Here is a 22,371-nt window from a genome sequence, read left to right as displayed (position 1 = left end):
TACCTCCGGAGAGGCAGTTTAGTGCGCTGGCTCTATCAGGGATGGTGGAAATTGGCATATCAACTTCACCTTCAACATTCAAGTAAGAAAAGAAAGAACTGGAGGGTAGAGCAGCAAATAAGCAATTTTTTTTTTTTTTTACTTTAAGACGACAAGTGATGAGACCAAAAAGAAATCAAAGAAGAAGTACTCTGCTACCTAAAAACATTAAAAATAAAACCGTAGTGTGTGCTTCTTCCACCAAAAAATGATAATATTAATAATAATTCAACAGATATGCCCTTAAGGGAGGGGAGGCACTTTATAATATAACAGTATACATAGAATGCATTGTACTCAGAAAAGCAAATATTATGTAGAGAAAACCTGACACGTTTTTCAGCTTATTCTAACGAGTCCTCAAAAGGGCATTCTGTTGGGGAAAGAATTCTGAAGGGTTTCAGTTTTGGTTTTGCTTTAGCCTGAAGGTTTCAAAAACATCTTTTTAGGAAAAAAAACCCCAAAGCACCACCAGATACCTTTACTGTGCAGAGTGCCGTCCTGCTCCGGGGCCACAGCCCGCGCCGGTGGAGCCCGTGCGCCTTGCTGGGTCCCACAGTCCTAGCTCTCCCTTGGCTTTAACTACGGGCCCTGAGTGAGACAAGACGAAGGTGCACAGTGTGACCGAAAAGTACAGAAGGCTGGCGGGGGGCGGGGCGGGGGGCACACTCTGCTCGGGCTCTTCCTCTGCCCGGCTGCGTCTCTCCTGGGTCCGCAGAAACCTAAGGCGTCCCTGAGGGTGGCTGCTGGGCGCAGGAGCGGCGCCCCCGGTGGGGACCCAGGGCAGCCCCGCGGCCCGCAGCTCCTCTCCATCCCCCCAGAGACGCAGGTGGCCCCAGGGGCTGCCCCCGACTCTAGGCCCTGTCCTCGGACAGTCTTAGGGGTGTTTCCAGCCCGTTTTTCGTTTTACTCTTCTCCGGCCTGCAGGGCCGATAGCAGTGGAGAAGCAGTGCGCCCAGGCTTTCTGGGCGATAATGGCTCAGTGAGCAACCTGGCCTGTCCGACGCCCTGGACAGGCCCCCGGGGGCCCTAGGGCATGCTGGGTAGCTCTGCTGGCCGGAAGGAGGGGCTGGGGCAGCAGCAAGAAAGCTTCCCCTTTTTAAAGAAAAGAATGAGAGACCAGCGCAAAGCTAGAAGGCAGAGGGTCCAAACTCCCTCCGTTGGGCCCTCGGGCCTGAGGGGGAAGACCTCCAAGGGAACTGGAGAAAACCCTTCGGGGAACTGATAAATAAATAGTTACCGAATAAAATGGGAACAGCCTTCTGGGTATTGGCATTTCCAGGTATCTCCAGACACATTTAATGGGAATTCTTTTAAGACAGTGTATGTCCGTTCAGGCCATGCAATGCCAAGCTCAGCCAGGGTTCTGTCTCCCAAACAGAGCTGGAACAGTAGTGAAAAGAGGGTCAGGTGACAATACCACCACAGCTGACGGTAGGCACTCTCACTCCCTGTATCGCCCTTGATCCTTGCTCCAGCCCTGTGACAGGGCGGGACATCCTATTATTCCCACTGGAGAGATGAAGCACCAAGGCGCGGAAGGGTTTAAAAAGCCCAGGACAGGAAGTAGCCCATGAGCCTAGGAGCCTGGTCTCCCGGTTTGGTCCTTCTCTCCCTGTTCTACTGCCACCTCTAACTCACTGCGAAACAAGCTGCTCTCTGTGGCCAAACGCACCTGGAGAAAGTGGGCTAACTCCGCACTTCTCACGCCGCCTGAGGACGGGCCGGGCAGGAAGGTGAAAGGCCTGGGGGCAAGGTGAGTTCCTGAACACCCAGCGTCTCCAATGAATGAACACAATTAGGACCAAAGCAGTTCTCTGGAGAACTCTGTGAAATCTTTGACCAGTCTGAGTCCTAACTGCAGTAAATCCATGGAAACACTTATATTTAACAGTTTAACACAATTCAACAACATTTTGTTAAATACATCTTAAGGGGTGGTTAGAAAGAGGAAGGGCAGGGTCTGGGGTCCCTGGGGCTCCTGTGGGCTCTCAGCAGCCCTCGCCACACGCTGTGCCCGGGGCCTGCGCGAGTGCCACGCTAACGGCCGTGCTGACCGTTGGGAATGAGGTTCCTGTTGGCCCCAAGTCCATTCTTCAAACAGTCTCTCTCTTTGTCTTTGGTGGCCTCTTCCTTTTCCTCCTCCTCCTCCTCTTCCTCTTCCTCTTCTTCATACTCCTCCTCATCATCACTCCTCACGTCCTGGATGTTCTAGACAAAGCAAAGCATAGGCTGTGAGTGACAGCTTTTCCAGCGAGTCTCGAGTGAATAAGCAAACAAGTGGGCCCAGTTTGGAGGTATGGCCCCTTTCAAAGAAAACCCAGCATCCAAACAACCAAACATTCACCAGGACAGAACATATCATGAGTCACAAAAAAAACCTTCACACACTTAAAGGATTGAAACTATGCAAAGTATGTTTTAGGTCATAATGGAATTAAACTAGGAGGCAATACCAAAAATGTAATAAGAAAATCTCAAAAACTTGGAAATTAGACAACACACAAATAATCAATGAATCACAGAGTATATTTCAATATTTAAACAATATTTTGAAATAAGATGAAAATACATTTTTTAATTTGTCAGATGTAGCCAATGTAGTGCTTGTAAGAAAATTTACAGCATTACATGTTTATATTATAAAAGAAGAAAAGTTTTAAATAACTTGAGCTTCTACCTTAAGAACCTAGGATAAAAGAAGAGCAAAATAGGCTCAAAGCAAACAAAAGGAAGAAATGATAAAGGTAAGAAATTGATAAAATTAGAAACAGTAAAGAAAAAAGTAGAGAAAAGCAATAAAACCAAAATCTGATTCTTTGAAAATATCCATATAATTGATAAATCACTAGCAAGGTTGGCAAAGAAAAAAAGAAAGAAGGCACAAATGACCAGAAAATAGGAAGGGGAAATGACTTATTGATATTGCAGATATCACAAAAACAGTAACAGAATATTATGAACAACTGCCTGGATATATATTTTACAACTTAGATAAGTGGGCCAACTTGTCAAAAACTGCAAACACCAACAGTCATTCAAAATGACATAGGCAACCAGAATAATCATATAACTATGAAAGAAAATAAATTTGTGGTTTAAAATCTTCTGGAAAAGAATTATATCAGGTCCAGATGATTTCATTGGCAAATTCTATGAAACATTTAAAAAAGAAACACCACCAAATCTCCACAATGTCTTCCATAAAAAAGAAGAGGGAAAAACAGAAATTTTTATGAGGCCAGAATTATCCTGATACCAAAACCAGACAAAGGCCATATAAGAAAAGAAAACTACAGACCAATATCTCTAATAAACATAAGCATAAAAATCCTCAACCAAGTATTCCAAATTAAAACTGGGAATGTAAAAAAATAATAATACACCACAATGAAGTAGGATTTGCACCAGTAGTGCAAGGCTAGTTCAATATTAGAAATCAATGAATGTGATCTATATCATTAATAATCTAAAGAAGGAAAAAGAGATGATTATATCAATGGATGTAGAAAATCGTATGACAGAATTCAACATTCATCCGTGATAAAGACAAAAACCTCAGCAAAGAACAGAAGCTCACATCACACTTAATGGTGAACGACTGACTGTTTTCCCCTAAGATTAGGCACAAGGCAAGGATGCCCACTCTCACCACCTATTCAGCACTGCATGGGAAGTCTTAGTCAACGTAATAAGGCAAAAAGAAATAAGTCATACAGATGGGAAATAAAGTGTCCCTATTTGAAGATGGCATGATTATCTATAAAGAAAATCCCAAAGAATCTTTCAAAACAACTCTTAGAATAAGAAAGTTTAGCACTAAGGCTGCAAAATACATCAACACAAAATCTCACACACACACAAAATCTTGATTTCTAAACACGACTGCAGTACTCTGCAAAATGTCCTCAGAGATATTAGTTGCTGATTCCTGGAACCTGTGAGTGTTGGCTCCCACGTGGCGGAGTCAAAGGACCTTGGGATGACGAGGTCACGGCAGAGGAAGGTCTGACCCAGAGGAGAAGAGGTACGACGGCAGGGTAGGGCGCGAAGTGACGGGGCCGCGGCCGAGGGACGCTGGCAGTCACGAGACGTTTGGAGAGGCAACGGGGAGATTCTTCCCCGGAGCCTCTGGAGGGAACCCAGCCCTGCCCGCCTTGATTTTGACTTAAAGTTGATTACAGACTTCTGGCCTCTAGGAGTGTCAGAAAATAAATTTTTATTGCTTTAAGACTCCAAGTTTGTGGTAATTTGTTACAGCAATCAGAGGGAACTAACACAACTAGCATTGCACAACTAAAAACTGAAATTTAATAATTCATAATATTCACAATAGTTTCAAAAATAAAATACTTAGGTATAAATATAACATAACATGTATAGAATCTGTATGTAAATTCTATAAAATTCTGTTGAAAGAAATCAAAGACCTAAATAGAGAGAAATATTATGTTCGTTGGCAGAAAAATTTAACATAGTAAAAATGTTAATTATCTTCAAATTAACTTACAGATTCCACATAATACCAAAATCTCAACAAGATTTCTTGTAGATACAGACAAGCTGATTCTAAAATTTATATGGAGGGTCAAAGGTACAAGAATATAAAATAGCTAAAGCTATTCCAAAAGAGAATAGAATTGAAAGACTCAAATTACCCAATTTTAAGACAAGTTACAGTAATCAAGGCTAAGTAGTACTACAAAGGGACAAACACATAGATCAATGGAACAGAATAGAGAATCTAGAAACAGACCCATGCAAACATGACCAATTGAGTTTTGACAAGATGCAAAAACAATTCAATGGAGAAAGAACAGTCTTTTCAACAATGTTTGGAATAATCAAAAATCCTTGGGCAAAAAATCAAACTCTGACCTGAATGTCATACTTTATACAAAAGTCAACTCAAAATGGATCACAGAACTAAATCTAAAAGTATAAAACTTTTAGAAGAAAATCCATGACCTTGGGTTGAGTGATAAGTTCTTAGACATGGCACAAAAAGCCTACTCCATTTAAAAACAAAAACAAACAAAAAAAAAAAACTTAACTTCATGATAATCAAAAATTTGCGCACTCTGTAGAGAATAAAAAAATAAGCTGACACCTGGGAAATAATATTTGCAAATCCCATATCTAACTTGTATGCATAATAAAGAATTCTCAAAACTCAACCATAAGAAAAAAAACCAAACCAATTTAAAAATGGGCAAAAGATGTAAAAGTAGTTCTTCAAAGAGGATACAGGATGTGAAATAAGCTTATGGAAAGATATTCAAAATTACTGGCCATTAGGAAAAGGTGAGCTAAAAACATGATGAACTATAACTACAAGCCCATTAGAACAGCTAAAATTAAAAGCACCAGGAGCACCAAGTGCTGCCGAGGAGGCAGAGGGGCCGGAAGGAATACACGCACTGCTGCTGAGGAGACGAAACAGCACTGACACTTTGGAGAACAGCTTGACAGTGACTTAGGAAGTTACATATATGTTTAGTGCACGTCTCCGCAATCTTATTCCTGAGTATCTACTCTAGAACAATGAACGTTATGGTCTAACAAAACCAAACATTTCCCACAGCTCTGTTCATAATTGCCGAAAATTGGAAGCAACCCAAATGTTCTTCAATCAGTAAATGGATAAACTGTGGTCCATCCATACAATGATATACTGTTTCTCAATTAAAAGGAACAATCTACGGACATTTAGAAGACATTGCATGGATCTCAAAGGCATTGTGCTGAGTGAAAAAAGTTAGTCTTAGAAGGCCACCTACTCTCTGACATACTGTAGGGACGGGGAAGAGATGAGCGGCTTCCAGGCACTGGGGCAGAGGAAGCAGTTGAACTGTTCTGTGCTCTGATCATGGCAATGAGCACACAAATCTATACCTGTGTTAAAATTCCTAGAATGGTATACCAACAGGAAAAAAAAAAAGAAAAGAATCAGTTTTACTGATAAGATTTAAAATAAAACTTAAAAGTATTTCTTTTTAGAAAGCAAACAATATGGTTTTCCCAATGCACATTTGCTAAGTCAAGTCATGCTCATGTGGGCATTTTGATTGCCAGAAGATTTTTGCTGTTGGTAATTAGGATGTTTTCTCTTTTCTTCATGAGGGGCTCCTTCAAGGACAATTCTTAATTAAGAAATATGCCTCTCCTCTTCCCTTGTGGTGTTCTCAAAGGTGGGAGGGAAACAAGAAGAGTCCTTCTGCTCCCACGGAAGGAGCTGCAACAGGTCAGACTTCGTCGTGAAGGCAGAGGATGGTACGGCTTATTAAAGTGACACTGAGAACTCAAGCTCCGGGCAAGGCCCATGTCAGACATGACCCCTCACCCTCTAAACCAGGTCCCAAGCATCTCTATTGACCCCAGATTAGAGAAGAAAGTAGCGTGGATGACAGAGGCTGTTTCCTTGCACATCATTTTTTAAGGTGACATCCATAACCACATGAGATATTTTCTCCTTTTGTGACCTGCAGGCTAAAACTGGCCACCTGCAGAGATTTTCAGGGGGTGGTATCTGGAAGCGAATACCTCCCTCCATGTACAACCTCCATGCAAACGTTGCTTTGGTAAAGGACCAAAGCCAGCCACACATTCTGCTGGCTTAACCATGGAAGCTGACTTTACAGCCATCTCCTCTTTTCCACAAAAACACAGAAAAGGGTCTCAAAACACAGAGGCTCCCGGTGAGCACGGAGGAATAAACCTGGCATCTCACCAGTTAAGACGCACAGAGAAGGGCGCCCTCTTGCTGACCTGCTGGGAGCCAGGTCCCGGGGCTCCCCTGCAGCGGGGGTCTGTCCAGAAAGGGCCTTGCTGGCTGGCATTGGCTTTCATGGATGGGGTCCCTCGGGCCTCCTTTTCCTTTCTCAAAAAACTTTTGTCGGGAAAAAGGGGAAATCTGAATCGGAACAAAGAAACTGACGCGTCCCCAGAAAAGTAGACTAGCATCTCCCGCCCATTTGTCCAGGACCTGCAGAGCTGCTTCGGTGGAGAAACAAGCTGGTCCTCAGGGCGGCTCCCCAGCTCTCTGAGCCACATCCTGCAGCAGCCTCGCCTCTGGGAAGAGGTCCTGGGCCATAGGGAGCCTTTGGGAATGTTCGGCACCTCACAGTCACAAAGGGCGGGGAGCACCACCGCCTTTTAGGGAACCATGGCCAGGGATGCCGGCCATCCTGCCATATGCATGGCATCTCGCGGTGCTGCCAGCCCGGCGTGTAGGCGGAACCCTGTTTATAATTATCCAAGCCCAGAACCTCATTCCACTTTACATTCAAGCACAGTGATTCTTGCATGGTTTTAATATATTCTCAATTTTCCAGGAATGCAACTATGTACATAAATCAAAGGAAGACGATGCTTTTTTTTTTGTTCAGAACTTCACAGTTTCAGAAAACCAAGCCACTGATGGCGAGACTTCAGTGACATCTGCGTCCCCAGCGCAGCATGCCTCTGTCAGTGTGCAAGCAGCTGCCCCGCTCGTGGGTAGTCTACATAGAAGCAAAAAGCATCTGTCGGCTTCAGTGTACTGCTGAGTGGAGTCATGCACACATGTTACACATGAAGTGCATATTTATCAGAAATGTCTTTCATCTCATTTCTTTTTTATTACAGTTTGGCATTATATTGCTTTTTGAAATCATGGTTACAGGTTACCTAGGAATTTAATTTCAGTCTCGTGCAGGGGGTGGGGGTCCAACAGCATGGAGAGCCACTGCCCAAGAAGGTGGCTCCAGCCCGGCGAGGATTTCCTGGGAGTGAGAGTTTGTCTGAAGGGTGTGTAGGTGGTGGCACGTTACGCAAGCTTGAATAATGTAACTTGGAAAGTGTGGACTTGGAATGTTAATAAGACCCACCACTGTGTTCAATTTTATCATGCACATGCAATCTACACTGTAACAGTAACAGCCAGGAAACCCTGAAAGGATTTCGTTCACTGCCCTACGAATACTCTGCCCCACCTATCTGCCCCTCCCTCCGGAGCCCTGGTAACCTCTGACCTTTTCGTTGTCTCCACAGTTTTGTCCTTTCCAGAATCAAACAGTATTTAGCCTTTTCAGATCTCTTTTTACTTAATAATGTGCATTCAAGTTTCCTCCTGTCTTTTCATGGCCTAACAGCTCACTTCTTCTTAGTGCCAAAGAATATCCCACTGTCTGAACGGACTGGAGAATATCCATCACCTACCGCGGCACATCCTGTTGCTTCCAGGTTCTGGTGATTATGAATAAAGCTGCTGGAAACGTCCAAGCTATAAGCATCCACGTTCTGGGCACTAGACTAAGCAGTTAGCGGGAATGGCAACATTTCCTTCTCACAGCAACCCCAGGGCATAGAAGCCATTCTCCTTCTTTTAAAACAGAGGAGCATGAGGCTAGGGGGCTAAGCAGGTCTCACAAGGCCACCAGGTAAGGGAAGCAGGCGGCATGAAAACCCTGGCCTAACCGTAGACACCTTGAACCACGGTGCTCTGCGGACCCCGCTGGGGTCGTCTGCAAGAATACTTTGGAGAGACAGGGCACTGGGGTCGGTGCCCTGCAGAAGAAAGCCCCTGTCCTCTCCTCCTTCCCCGCTGAGCTCCACTGTCTCATCACACTTCCTCCCTGCTCTGACTTTGCCTTGGTACTGTCAGGACCGACTTTCATCCACAAAATGTGCAATAATGAAACTTATCCGTAATCAGACGTGTCAACTGATTTTTTTTCTGTGAGACCAACAGTGGCATGTTCCGTTCTACTTTTTCAAAAAAATGTCTGCAAAACTGATTTGGTGATTTACTAATGATTTGTAACCCTCAGTTTGAAAATATTGGCTAAGGTATTCTAGGGGGAAAAAAATGAGGCTTTTCTGATCCACTGAAATCAGAAAAGTTTGAGATCTAAATCACATTCCACATTCTGCAAAGCACCTTTTCACAACTGCAGGTCTTTTTCCGTAAGTGCAACACTTAGTAGTGATCAAAAACAAGTCACACTTGCTCTGGGGGCCAAGGAGCCTCCACGCTCACTAGAAGGCAAGCCACAGTGTCTTCCAGAACCCTGCCTGCCTGCACGGACGGAGCGCCAAGGCAGTGCTTGAACAAGCAGCGGAATCCATTTCTTGGGATCAGCCAGTTTCTTTTCTTCTACCGCGCTTCCCTTTTATTGTTCCTGGCACACCAGCACCCCTCACACCCCCTGCTTCTTAATTGCCACTGGGCTGGTAGAACTTGTTTCATGCAAATTCTTGGGCCCAAATCCTCCCACAAATCAGCAAAGGCTCAAGAAAGTACATGGACAAAGAAGGATCCAAAACCTGTTTTGAAGAGTGATGGGTAGACCTGGGCCGCAGCAGCCAAAGGGCTGTAGCTGCCTGGTCCACAGCGGTCGCACTTGCCAAAGCACATCGTGGCACAAGTGCTCACTGTCATCCACTGGACTGAGCTCCCCTTTGGTGGTGGCTTAGCAGCTGCCATTACAGAAAACATGTTACTACTTAAGAGAACTTTAGATAACTTTCTTTCTAAAATTATCAGAGATCTACTATTCAACTGAATTTTCCCCAGAAATGACCTGGGTCTTCTGGAATACATTATTAACAATATGATTCGTTCCACAATTGGAAGTAGAGGAATGTAATTTTTGCACGGTGTTTTAAGAGTCCACCCTCCTACCTGCCAGCAACTCCCTTTGATTAAACATAATGGTAGTTAAAAAAAGAGAGAGAAAGAGAGAGCGCGAGAAGTTACTCATGTAGTAACAAGGACAGAATGTGTTATCAGTCTTAACAGGGGCTCTGGAGCCCCCATATCACTCCGGGAAACGTTGTCAGTGGGGCCCTCCCAGGGCAGAGGAGACGTGTGTTCTGAGGGTGGGGTTGGTTGAAATCACAGCAGTCTGAGAGCATCCCCTACGCTGAGAAAGAAAACACCCTGAAATTGGGACAAAAGGACCTTGCACGGATTAAAGCCCACTGATGCCAAAATCCCCTTCTAAAGGGCATGTCCTAGGAGCAGGGGCACAGAGCTGGACTGAATCATGCCCAAAGACACTTTAGGACTGGAGCATTGCTAAATAAAGGACACACGTCCAGCGTTTCCTACTTGTCCTCTTCTTTTGGGGGGCTCCTGAGAAAATGCTTGACCCTGTCATATGACGTGCTAATTTGCTTTGGCTAGTATCAGATCTCGGACACAAAATACCAGGTTCACGATCACAGCCCTGGCTCCCTCCGGTCCTGAGCAGAAGTCAAAGCAGGCTCTAAAGTCTTGTAAATCCTGTGGATTTTGGCTCAAGTTGCCTAAAACACACCCTGAGACTGGCTTATTTGCGGTCCCCAATTGTTATGGCAGGTCCTTGTACATAGAATGCCTTCTCTTGCATGTCAGAGCCAGACTCAAAAGTGGCCCTTTAAATGGTTCCAATTTGCGAGTGCAAAAACAGGATATGTTCTATTTTCCACTGATGGGGTTTTTTTTTCCCTCATTACACTTGCTGCTATCAATGTATCTACAATATGTTCCTTAAGAAATGATCTCATTTTGCTAAGGCTTAAGGGCTTTTGAAAAGATCTTCTAAGAGAAAAAGAAAGTTTTAGGGCCAGCTGGATCCTAGAGAGCATCTGGTCAGACATGCTTGTTTTCCAGATGACATGAAAGCTGCAGGACTGGAGGCCACCCAGCTGAGTGACACAGCGCAGCAGCAGCAGAGCTTGGAGCTTGATAAAAATGCATGGATTTCTTTCATATTCCCTCTATTCCCTAAAAATAGATTTACAATGCACCAGACTCTGGTAATCACCAAACTGTGACAGATGTAGAAAATGATTGGACTTCATAAATGTAATTTGCTTCAGGGATTTAAATCATTAAGATTAGCGTATTCTCTAAATCGCCACATCTTGCAACCTTTAGAAACAGCTTTAGATTCTACAGCCTGAAAGTTCCACAACCTAACTAAGCAAAGGTATGAAAATCATTTTGAAAATACATCACTAGGACTTAGGTAATAACCATAGCAAGACAGAGGATTAAGTATACAGCCCAGAAAAATGTGTGTTAAAATTGAAGCGTTAAAGTTTGTTTCAAATATTAGCATCCGGCAAAGAACTCAGGCACCCTTGGGAAGGAAAAAAGGAATCTGACACGACAGAAAAGCAGGTATTTCACAGATAAGGCTACGCTGTTTACTGATAAACTATAGAAAATGCTCAATCTTAGTAACCGGGAAAATGCAAATGAAAGTGAGATAAAACTGGTCCATGTTCATCAAACTGGTACATACTGCAAAGTCTGATAATACTAAAAGCTGGGGAGGAGGCCGGGAACTCGGAGACACTTGATGTGGACAAACTGCGGGGCAGCATCTAGTCAGTACGGCCCAGCAATGTCACAGACAGACAGACTCTCACCACTGCCCCCAAGGAGCTCTGTGTACGGACACTGCGGGTGGCAATGACTGCCAACGGGGGGGATGGAGAGACTGAGGAATATTCGTATGACGGAGTCCGGTCAGATAATGGATTTCACAGCCCTGGTCAGAAGTTCAAAGCGACTTCCAAGTCCAACTGGAAGCCACTCTGTTGGGAACGTATCAGTGACCAAAACAGAAAAGGGGCCTGTCCCCCGAGAACTTCTGCCCGAATGGGGGAGCTGGCTTACATGTAACAGCGTCCCCTGCGGCTGCGTGGAGCAGGCGGGAGGGGGTCCAGGCCGGCCGCAGGTGGAGCCCTCAGGAGGCGGGGCCGTGGTCTGGGAGAGACTCGCCAGTGGCTCCGCGCGGAGGGCACCTCTGAGGTGCAGGGGGTATCGCACAAAAAAGAACAGCGCCCAAAGGCATTGGAAGGGACTCTGAAGTTCATCTACCTCATTTCTATTGGGTGCCGACAGGCCGTTTTTAATAACTCAAGCAAAAGATGTGCATACTCCTCCCCGTATATCTCTAGCAATTACAGTAAGGCTGCCCAAAAGGAACCTGTGTGCTTGCGGCAAACATCGGTCAATGTTCCAAACACTGAAAGAGAGTTAACTCTTCTCCAAGCTAAGCACTGCCATTTCCTTTGGTTCATCCTCATAGGTACAGCACCCCCCACCCTTCATGTGTCACATATCCCCTCCCACGGCCATCACCCCGCACCGTGCTACGTGTGTAACACAACCAGGTGGCTCAGCCCACGCTCGACTTGGCTCTTTCATCTCCATCACCTCCCCCCGGAAAACATGAGCACGATCATTTTAAAGTCAAGCCTGATGTCTACCCTTTGGCTTTATTTTTCATGTGATTTTTTTTCTTATCTTTTACGATTCTGGAAAATACATCTCTTTATCAATTAATCATGATCTGCGCATTGGCGAAGGTCCGTATCCCTCACACATCGCTGCGAGGACGCTAGCGCACGCTCCCCGCCGCATGACTTCCACACGCCTCCGGGAATAACATCTGCAGCTATGGTTTCGATAGATTGTAGAGCCGTGTTTTTTAAATGCCTTAATGAAACTCTGTGCTTAGGGATTCTGTGGTCTACAGTCATGTCAAAAGCCCAGGAGGTCATGAATGACTCATAATGTCCCACTGCTTTTTGAATGGCTTTGCATTTAAATCCGTAGTTGGCAATGAAACAAAGAACAATGTAATAAGCATTTTATGCTGTTTTGAAAGCAAACTTTTTGCTTGAACTGTATGAAAAAGTGCATTCAGTCAAAGAATTCAATTTTCTGAACTACTATCAATATACATTCTTTTTTGTTATATTTGTTCTTATTTCTGTGGCCCAAGTTGACAGGGTCACAGGAAAAAACAAAAAAACAATAGGGTTTTTCCTTTTTTCTCCTCAAAGAAGTTGCATTCAATTTAAATTGGGTTCTATGACACCCGGCTATAGTACATGGAAATTTCCTGTTCGTTATCTAGAATATGGATTTTCTAGACCACGCTTCTCAAACTTTAATGTGCTTAGGAAGCCCCAGAGCTCTTGATGAGATACAGACTCCCCTTCAGAAGATCTCTGCTGGGGCCGGAGGTGCCGTATTTCCAGGCAGCTCCAGGGGCGGTCGAGGCTGACCGTCAGCCACCACCCTGCAGTGCACAGGCTGTTCATTGGACCACAGACCCTCAGCGGGTCAGTGTTCTCTGAAAAATGAAGTTGTTGAAGCGATTTGTTGCCTAAAGGTCTTTCCAGTGTTGAAAGTCCATGATTTCAAACCATTTTGATTTCCTTACTCTCTATATGTGAGGAGTCTTCTTAGTCCAGGAAGACAGTATAAAATACCAGCAAGTGTCACTTTCTGTCATAAGCAGTTGTTTAAAAATAATTGGTAAATTGTCTTGTAAAATGAGTCATGTCTTTAATTCTCCAGAGAAATGCCTTAAATGTTTATTTAAAGAATTCTGTTTTTCTAGAAAGGAAAGGACCTCCAAGTGCTTGTTTTAGCAGTCTGAATTTTCATTTAGAAGGATCATGTAGCACAGAACATCTATGTAACATGAACATCTAGTGTTCTTGTCAAAATTGACAGAATGGGAGCATCTGCTGAGGTAGCGTCCACCAAGCCCCCTGCCGTGGGGACGAGCGCAGTGATCTCCACTTGTTAGCAGGCAGGCCGAGGGGATGGGGGGCGCCCTGGACACGCGCCCAGCAGTGGGGAGCACACACACAGCTGGTGCACTCTCCATCCAGCGGTCCCCACCCAGCAGGCAGATGAGGATTGCTTGGGTTGGAGGAAGGAGAGGACCATCTAAAGGTCCAGTGTCTGGGTCCCCACCCCATAGGTTCTGATTAATTGCTCTGAGCTGGGACCTGGCCTGAGTGTTTTTCTTTTAAGGCTCCAGGCTCGTTCTGGTCTGCTGCAGTCCACATGGCTAGGATGTAACAAGTTGATCTGACATAAAAAGGGGGCATCCTGGGAGATCTGTTGGCTGTGAGCACTAACCCTTATTCTGTATTAGCCTTAAACATGATTTTGGTCCTCCCCTGCTTAAACTATGCATCAGGCAAAATAATACTGACTTTTTTTCATGAGCTGGTTTATATAGAATACTCCCGAATCCCTTTAACAGCCCTTTTAGACAAAAGGTCCTCAGAAACATTTAAGCACCTGTCACCAAATGTCACGCTTATCCATTCTTAAACAAATGGCTCAAATAATGAGTCAATCGAGCAAAATAAAGTTCAACAAGAAGGAATGTAACTTACAACAACAATCACCACCATCACCAGACAACCCCCAAACAGAGGAAGTGTGGCGTTGCTCACGTGAAAGACGGAGGTTTTCATCCATTTCCGGCTCAATATGAATTAATGGCAACCCAATACAAAACTCAGCTGCTACCGATGGCAGCGGAGCGTTCACCTGCCTCGTTCTGTACTAGTCAGACCGTACCCAGAAACGGATGCTCACTGAAGGTGAATCTGGATGAAACGACACAAGGCGGTGGTCAGGTAGGCGAAAAGACTCAAGGGCACACCTTAGGGGGCTGCCGAGAGAGCTGGAAAGGCCTGGTCTGCAGAAGCAGAGCCACGGGGCGGTGGGAGGGCACGATAGGTGGCACCCGAGGGCCACCGTGTGCTCCATGCCGCTCTCCGTGACTGAGGCGTCGCCAAGACTGCTTGTGGGGTGTGTGCTGAGAAGCCTGTTACTGTAAACCCTTTGGGCCTTCTGATTCCTGTTTGTCTCCCTGCGGAAGGTACGTGCAGTCCTCTTCGTGGGGACTGGAGTTAGGCTCGGGGTGGGGCCGGCAGAGACAGGAGGCCACGTGGACCCTGGTGCACAGCCCAGAGGCCCTCAGGGCCCCCGGTCTAATCCCCAGCTGTGGGAGGCACAGAGCGGGCCCTCTTCCGTATTATCTTCGGCTGAAGGGAACTGCCTTGCCCAGAGTTATGCCTCCTCTCCAGAGCACAGCCTGGATCAGTGACAGGGTTACGTTGCGGGGACAGAGGCCCGGCCCCTTTGCCTCGACTGGGACATCTCTGAAGGGCCAGGCAGCAGCTCTAGCGCTCTCTGCAGGGTTGGCTGGGGCCTTTGTTGCAACTGCATCCGTTGCACTTCTCCCTCTGCCCAGTCCCCGCCCCACACACGCGCACGCGCGCACACAGCGGACATGGGGGACAGCGGCGGCGGTGGGAGGCAAGGTTTGCTCCCTGCTCCTCCACGCCTTTGCTGAGCTTCCGCTCCCCGTACTACTCTCATTTTTCCCGGACAGCCCAGATCCCAGCCTCCTCCCAGGGCCCGGATCTTCTTCACATTCTTCACACCATCTTGCATCCAGATAAGTAGTTAAAGGAGATGTTGGGGGTGCCAGTCAATTTAGAGGCTCCTACCAAATCATGTAAGTAGTCACCCATTGTAGCTACTACGCAGGACCAGCTCTGACCGTAGCCCATGGCCCTGCTACGGCCAGGTCTCTGTGACTGGGTGCTCTACAGACTGGGTAAGTGGTCTGAACCCAGCCAAATGAGCGAGAATGGCCGATCCCATTTGCTTGGAAGGCATGACCAAGGGTTCCAGGTTCACACCGGACAGATTACAGAAGCACCCACCCAGGCCAAGCTGCTAGGAGAATGCCGGGCCTGACGGCATCAGCACATCGTGGGCAGGCACGTAGAGTGGGCTGCGGAGCCACGCGCAGAGCGCCAGCACCCAGCGCTGCCCACTCGGGATGTCCTGAGTCCACTACACGTGCCGGGGAGGCGCCATCTGCAGAAAACATCCCGACTGAGAGCCCAGAGTGCATCCCTGCTGTTCCCAGGACAGAACACAGATAAAGCCATCTGCCTCGTCAGTCGTTCAGGAGCAAGAGCCCAGGTGATAAATCAAAACGAAAATATTTTAAAAACCAATTTATCTTATCCGTATCTATAAACCGAATAAAGTTTGCAGAAATAAAGCTTCTTTTGTGTTACGCAGAGCTCTCTTCTGAGTCTCGTACAGGGGGTGGGGCTGGGAAGGCTGCTGCACAGCTGAGCAAGGATGATGCTGCCCAGGGCACCTTCTCCCCCGCGGCTGCTTTTATCCAGAGCCATTAACGAACCTTTCACACCCTGGAGTAGATGTGCAGATTTATGAACAAGCCATGCATTGTGGTTTCCCCACATTTAGGCTGACGCAGAAACTCGGGTTTCGTATAAGACATCTGTGTGCATGCCTGCGTTTATGTGCATGGGAGTGTGTGTCTGTTTCCCTGCAAGTAAAGTGGAAGACACTGGTTCCTGTCAGGAATGTATAGACTCCCGTTCCATTGTTGTGAAACCATGTCAGAGCTTCTTCTTTTATCTGTTTTTCCCGTGGCTTTTCCTCCGTCCCTCCCCCTCCTTTTCAACTTCAGCAAGACATGATCAGTGGCTCGGGGCAACACCCAGATCAACATCTGGGACAGAAGAAAGAGAGGTGGGATTTGAGTACCCACTCACAGCCTCAAAAATGCTGTCACTGGACAGCTCTCATGTGAATAAGTCCCTTCACTTTACAATGGTGTCACTGACTTCCTGTCCACCTGAGGAGGCCAGTACCTCCGAAGAACAAGTATCTTCGAGCCACTGTCAGAAGACACGTAAGGCAAGACATTTCGGAACATGCATAAAGGGAGCAAAAATGTGATAAAGTATGGAAAAATCATTCGCATAATTAAATAATCCACGGGCAATGGCAAGGACGTGGGATGCGCCATTTTTAAAGGGACACACCCAGCAGCTGCAGCCTGCTGGCGGTCACAGTCCGCCCTCGGCGGCTGGCGTCCAGCTGCTCCCCGTGCCGGGTTCCAGAGGCGCGGAGGGCAGACTGAAGGTAGCTTGAACAAAGCCTTGTTTCACTTATTGAAAAATCCTAATGTAATCTTTCTCCATCAGAGGTCAGTTTGCCTCGAACTGAGGGCTGGAGAAGCACGCGGTTGTGTCAGCAGCATTTGGGTGTGTACAGTCACGGCTGTCCTGACAGAGAGAAGGGACACTTGAGGGGAAAAAAAAAAAAACAGAAGAAATTCTGAACAACCTAGAAAAGGATATTGGACATCCCAGTTACGAGAAAATGCCAGGACAACGTTACCCTGGCGTAGAAGAAAGACATTTACCGCAAAGCTCCAGTTCTTCCTCTGAGCCTCGTTTCCCAGCCGGGCAGGGGACCCCGCCCCCCCAGCTCTGAGCTGCTTCCTTCTCCTCCTTCTCAGGAGCACTCATCTCGGGGGCCCTCGTCGTGCCTGGGCGTTGATTTCGGAGGCCTCCCAGTCCACGGGAATGCAACAGGAATTCCGGGGGGTGCAGGGAGCTGGAAGAGGCCCGCGCACGCGTGGGCCCTGCTCCCCGCCCGTGACTCCTTCCCCCTATCCCTGTCTTAGAGCCCTGCGGGTGGCTGCCTGTCCTCCTTTGACTCAGACAACTTTGCCCTTGCAGGTAAATGAGAGCCCAGGTTTACAGTTGCTTTAAGCCAAAAAATCCCCTAACGGGACTGACTACCCTTGGTGGGACTCTCTAAAGAGAGCCCTCTTTGTGAAGAGCTGGAACGCACTCATTGATCATTTGTACGGTGATGATAAAAAGAACTGAGCAAAGTCAATGGTATGAGGATGAAGTGCATGAGGACTGAAGGTAAGCCACACACAACACACACACACACACACACACACACACAGAAACACATGCACGTGACATACGAATTGCTCCTGTTTGGAGGACACGTGTTCACGACGCAGAACTACCGGGGGACGGAGGATGACAGCATCAGCCACGTGGGCCCTCAAGTCTCAGGCTTCGGGGATGTGACTTCCCACTCCCGCGTTGAGCTTGCGCCAAGTCATGTAACTCCGTTCACCTTCACTTTCTTCCTCCGTCAGAGAGACCACACTTTGATGTGGGAGTGAGTGGCAGTGCGATCATTGGGCCTCGAGGAGAGCGGCCGGGGTAGACGTTTAGTGGCCTCTTCCAGTTCTAAAATTCTTTAGGATTCTTTATTTTGTCTCTGAGCTGAATGTGTAGTGGGGAAGAATATCCATTTTTGAAACCTTTTAAGCCAAGCAGTTTTGTGCAGTTTTTAAAATCACTACAAGTTTACAAGTTCCACTGTTGTTTTTTGAATAGATTGTTGGGCTAGTTAATCTGTATTCACAAATCTGGAACTATAAGGCGGTAGCATCTTTATAGTACTCTATTTCAATCATCAGTCTTTGTGGTATTTTTGTGAGGTTTTTCTTCTTCAGTAAAGGGCAGGTTTTACATCCACAATTACCTACTAACAACAGAAAGCTGGGGGCTTCTTGAATGTTATGAATTTGGTATTTCTTCCCAAACACACTGACATCTGAGAGAGAGTGTCATCCAGAGTGTGAGTCATGAAAGTCCACGGGCAGAAGAGACCTGAGCAAACTGTCACTGGGGCCCTTGGCACCTGCCATCAGCTGCAGCATTATCAGAGCGAGAGGAGGAGAGAGCTTGACTGGGAGCCAACTGTCGGCTACTTGGAATTCACAGGCTCTCTGCAATTTGGCACAAAGAACCTGAGTAAATAGTAATAATGATAATGATAATGGCAGTGAACACTGGTCATGTGCTCACTGGGTGCCAGATACGAGGGCTTTATCTGATAAGGCAGGTACTCATAGCACCAGCCTCGTTTCACAGGCGAGGAAGCGCAGGCAGTGAGCAGACAGCACCGCCACTAAATGGGAGAGCTGAGAGCTGAGTGCACGCAGAACCTGTGCTCTTAGCTGTTACCCCGATTGGTTGCTAGGAAGCTACTTGGGAATTAAAGAAATAATTATGAAACATCTTCTTATGCTTTTAAAAAGTCCAAAAATAAGTTAAAGCATTTGTTGCTGCATTCTTGATCTTGATAATTCGATTTGTTTATGCATTCGCTGTATTTTACTCCATACAAATATTTTAAATTAATTTTCTGGTCATTTCAAATAAAGAATACTTGTTTGAGTAAAAAATGATTAGAAAAGAAGAAGTATTGCAAGTTAAGAGACTCAGGTACTAGTCTTGGCTTTGCCATGAAATGACTGGGTGAATTTACTGGAGGCCTCAGTTTCCTCACGCTTATTAAAGTGTTCCTTTCTTTAACTAGAACAGTTCAGCGTATGTAAAGTGTCATTTTGTGAACTTCAGAGGCACTTCCTGTCGAGCAGATGGTGGGGGCAGGTTGCCAAGGGGCTAGTTTCTCCATCCTGGGTTTGTGGCCCCTCCCTCCCCGCCTTGGCCACGCGCCAGTCTCAGATGTCACAGAGACATGCTTGAGTTGGCCAGCAACCAGCATGACATTTACAGAGGAGAAAATAAAAGCTCACGGATGGTCCAGTTCTCTTAGGTAATATTAACAAAAGCATGCTATGCCCCTTCTAATTTCCTCTGAAAGCACTTCTCATGTTTGTAAAGAAATGGCCAAGGTGAACACATCAGCTCGTCATACTTCCCGATGTGATGTGTGGGCTGGTAGTTCCCTAAAAAATCACCATGTTACAGGAACCAGTTAGATTTCAGTGCCAAGTCTTGTTCTCCAGCAGCAAGATGCCTGCTAACCATGGTCTATATATTTTAGTGTCCCAAAGTTATAGTGATATTGTTATTTTAACATATTCAACAACAGGAGCAAATGGTAGGTCCTCATTCATCATATGAGTGCAAGGACCCCACTGTTTAGGAAAAATAAGATGTGACTATTTCAAAAATCACATAGTAGTGTCAATACGAATAATAAAAAAAGTATAATCATTTTTGTCTTTTCCATTCTACCATGCAAACTCATGGAGACTGTAAAAAGAGCAATAAATTATTTTGTAACTTTCCACCCAAAACAGTGTGGTTTGCTGCCTCTAATTATTAATTCATTTGCATATTCAAAATTACTTACTAATGGCCTACCAGGAAGAAGAAACTTAAAGGGACAAATTCTCAATCTCTGTGATAAGATTTAAAATAAATTTTTGGAAGCCTACAAACTTCTGCAATTCTATTTATTAAATACCCAAGAATTAGTCACCTTAGTAACAAGTGAGGTGTATGTTAAATGCTAAGTATTTATTAAACAGCGTTGAAATCTTACTTGTTAGTTGTTCCTCTAAGAATTTCATCTCCCGCCTCCAGCTCCCTCCGCCCCTTTGCAGTGCAACTATGCCTTGAAATAGCATTCTTTAAGAGGCGGCTTTATGGCTTTGGAGGCATACGCGGATTTCACAGCCAGTTTTGCCACTGCTATGGAAAACAGAGTGCACATGCAAGCCAGCTGAAGTCATAGGAACTGCGACGATTAGGGCCGAGGGGGCCTCCGCGGCTGCTGTCAGCCTGCAATTGGAAACAGCTTTCCCAACGTACAGCAGGAGAAATCAGGACTTCCTGTCCACAGCTCCCCAACCCGCTGGGTTTTTAATTAGGCCTGGTACCGCCCATTAGAGATCAGACGTATGAAAATCATGATGAAACCAAACAAGAGTGTCCTCTGGTTTCCAAGTTTTGTTCTGCCTGGCTCCCTCCCAGGCCTGGGATTGCTGTCACCGACCAGTTAATAAGCAAACAGTCTCTGCCCAGGGAAAGGAGCTCCAGGGAGGCTTGGCCCGAGTTAAGGCAGGTTCAGTCCCACGTCCTTCCTTTCCTCCAGCCCCTGGATGTGCAGTTGTCTAAGGGCTCCAATTCCTAGGCTTATCTCAGTTACTTCAACTTTATCAGTCACTCGGAGACAAAATAACTTTGGCAGAGATCACAGAAAAGCTATTGAGAATATTAATAAACTAGAATCAGTCAATGAAAAATTTTCTTGGCACTCCAACCCTAATGGAGACAGTCTACTCAGGAAAACAGGCTCTGGTCAGTAATTTTGTTAAAAAACACACAAACAAACCTGGCTTTCAGGACTTGGTTTGAGACGTGGCCCAATTTTCTGTCTAGCTGTAGAAATTTAAGGCACAGTAGAGGCTCACCTATTGCAACGTCCATTTCACTGTCAACTCCTCAATAATCAGAGACACGTTTACTACATACAGTAGGGAGAGACTAGTCAGAGAGGTGATCAAAAGTGAATTCATCAGACAGACTACCAACATATCCATTACCCACAAGTCACACATTCCGGGGGTGATACAACGCTATGTTACACATAGATGGTAACCCCTGAGAAGGGGCCGGCTGTAACTTTCTCCTTGAAAGGTCCTTCAGATCCTTAGATGGATGACTTCCACACAAAGAGAGAGCTGTGATCTGGTTTTTTTCTAACTTGCCTTAAAGGCCCAAGTCAAGTTCTTTCTGTTCAATGAAACTTTCCTTAACCCCTTCAGTCAATTTCTCGTTTGTCTTCCACAGCAAGTCTCTGGGACCTCTCTCTAGCACAGGACATTCTGAACAATGCAGGTAGTTGCAAGTACGTAAATACTCTCCCACTAGATGCTGGGCTGTTCTCCCAAAGGCAGTGATTGTGTCTTGCTCATTTCCGAAGCCCCCTTCCCCATTCTGAAATTAAAATTTAGAACTGAATTCAAAACAAAACAAATAAACAAAAAACCCATCTATTGTCTAAAATGTATTATCAGTTTCTTATTTAGGAAAAAAGATGTTTTCAGAAAATGTGTAGTCAAATGATGTCCAATATTTCAGAGAGTAGGCGAAAACCCAGGGGAGAACATAATGTGCAAATTAGATGCTCAGCAAAGGTAAACGTAAGGCTCTAAAATATTGTTCAACTATCACCATAAAGCTTGTCCCAAACTAGAGCAAACTGAGACTCATTAGGACATTTTTTTAAGCGGCAACCAATATTTAGATAAAACTCTTTTAAAAATAACTTGTCTTCTAATAAAAGCAATTTCTTAAAAGCACTTTAGAGACCTACTTAATGAAAAATCTAGCTAGATTTTTAAATAAACTATTAATAATGATCAAATCAATAATAAAAGAATTGTGGTTAACCACAAATTAACTAGAATGTTCCACTGTCTATCCACGGCCTCACCTTCGATCTGGCACTGAAGTCTACTTGTTCAGAGTAGTAAGACTCGGACAGCCCTTACCTTCGTGAATATACATCTCTTGAGCATCTTCAGGATGAAGTAGCCCCAGTAGAGGTGAAGGACTTGCAGAACCATGAGCTGCAGGTTGAGGAAGATGTATGAAAAGAAAGGCTCGAGGTAGTGCAGAGGTATAATCAGCGTGCAATATAAAATCCTGAAAAAACAAACAGATGAGAGCATTTCATTATAGCCCAAGTACTTGTGAACGCTCACTGAGGAAACAGATACTTTTCTCACAAGGCATACACCATTTGTTTCACTTCTAATGATGTCCAGGAAATTCTCAATAGAAAACAATATGATAATATTAACTTTGATATCATTACTGGCAAGCCACACACACACACAAAAGTACAGTCTG

General features: G+C 45.5%; 1 protein-coding gene across 1 annotated transcript in view; it reads right to left on the bottom strand.

The window, feature by feature from the left end:
• Positions 1–2,079: 2,079 nt before the first annotated feature.
• The window catches only part of CERS3 (ceramide synthase 3), a 79,408-nt gene continuing 59,116 nt past the window's right edge, over positions 2,080–22,371 (bottom strand). The window contains exons 10-11 of the mRNA XM_054561985.1: positions 22,011–22,164; positions 2,080–2,250 (exon numbers count right to left, since the gene is read on the bottom strand). Coding sequence (XP_054417960.1) covers positions 2,080–2,250; positions 22,011–22,164 — 325 coding nt within the window. The remainder of the gene's footprint in view (positions 2,251–22,010; positions 22,165–22,371) is intronic.

This window comes from Pteronotus mesoamericanus, unplaced genomic scaffold (genome assembly GCF_021234165.1).
Source record: "Pteronotus mesoamericanus isolate MK-2021 breed Mesoamerican mustached bat unplaced genomic scaffold, CSHL_Meso_final scaffold_582, whole genome shotgun sequence".
NCBI classification, from domain to species: domain Eukaryota; kingdom Metazoa; phylum Chordata; class Mammalia; order Chiroptera; family Mormoopidae; genus Pteronotus; species Pteronotus mesoamericanus.
Note: the sequence above shows the minus strand (reverse complement) of the source record. Positions and strands in the feature narration are given on the sequence as shown.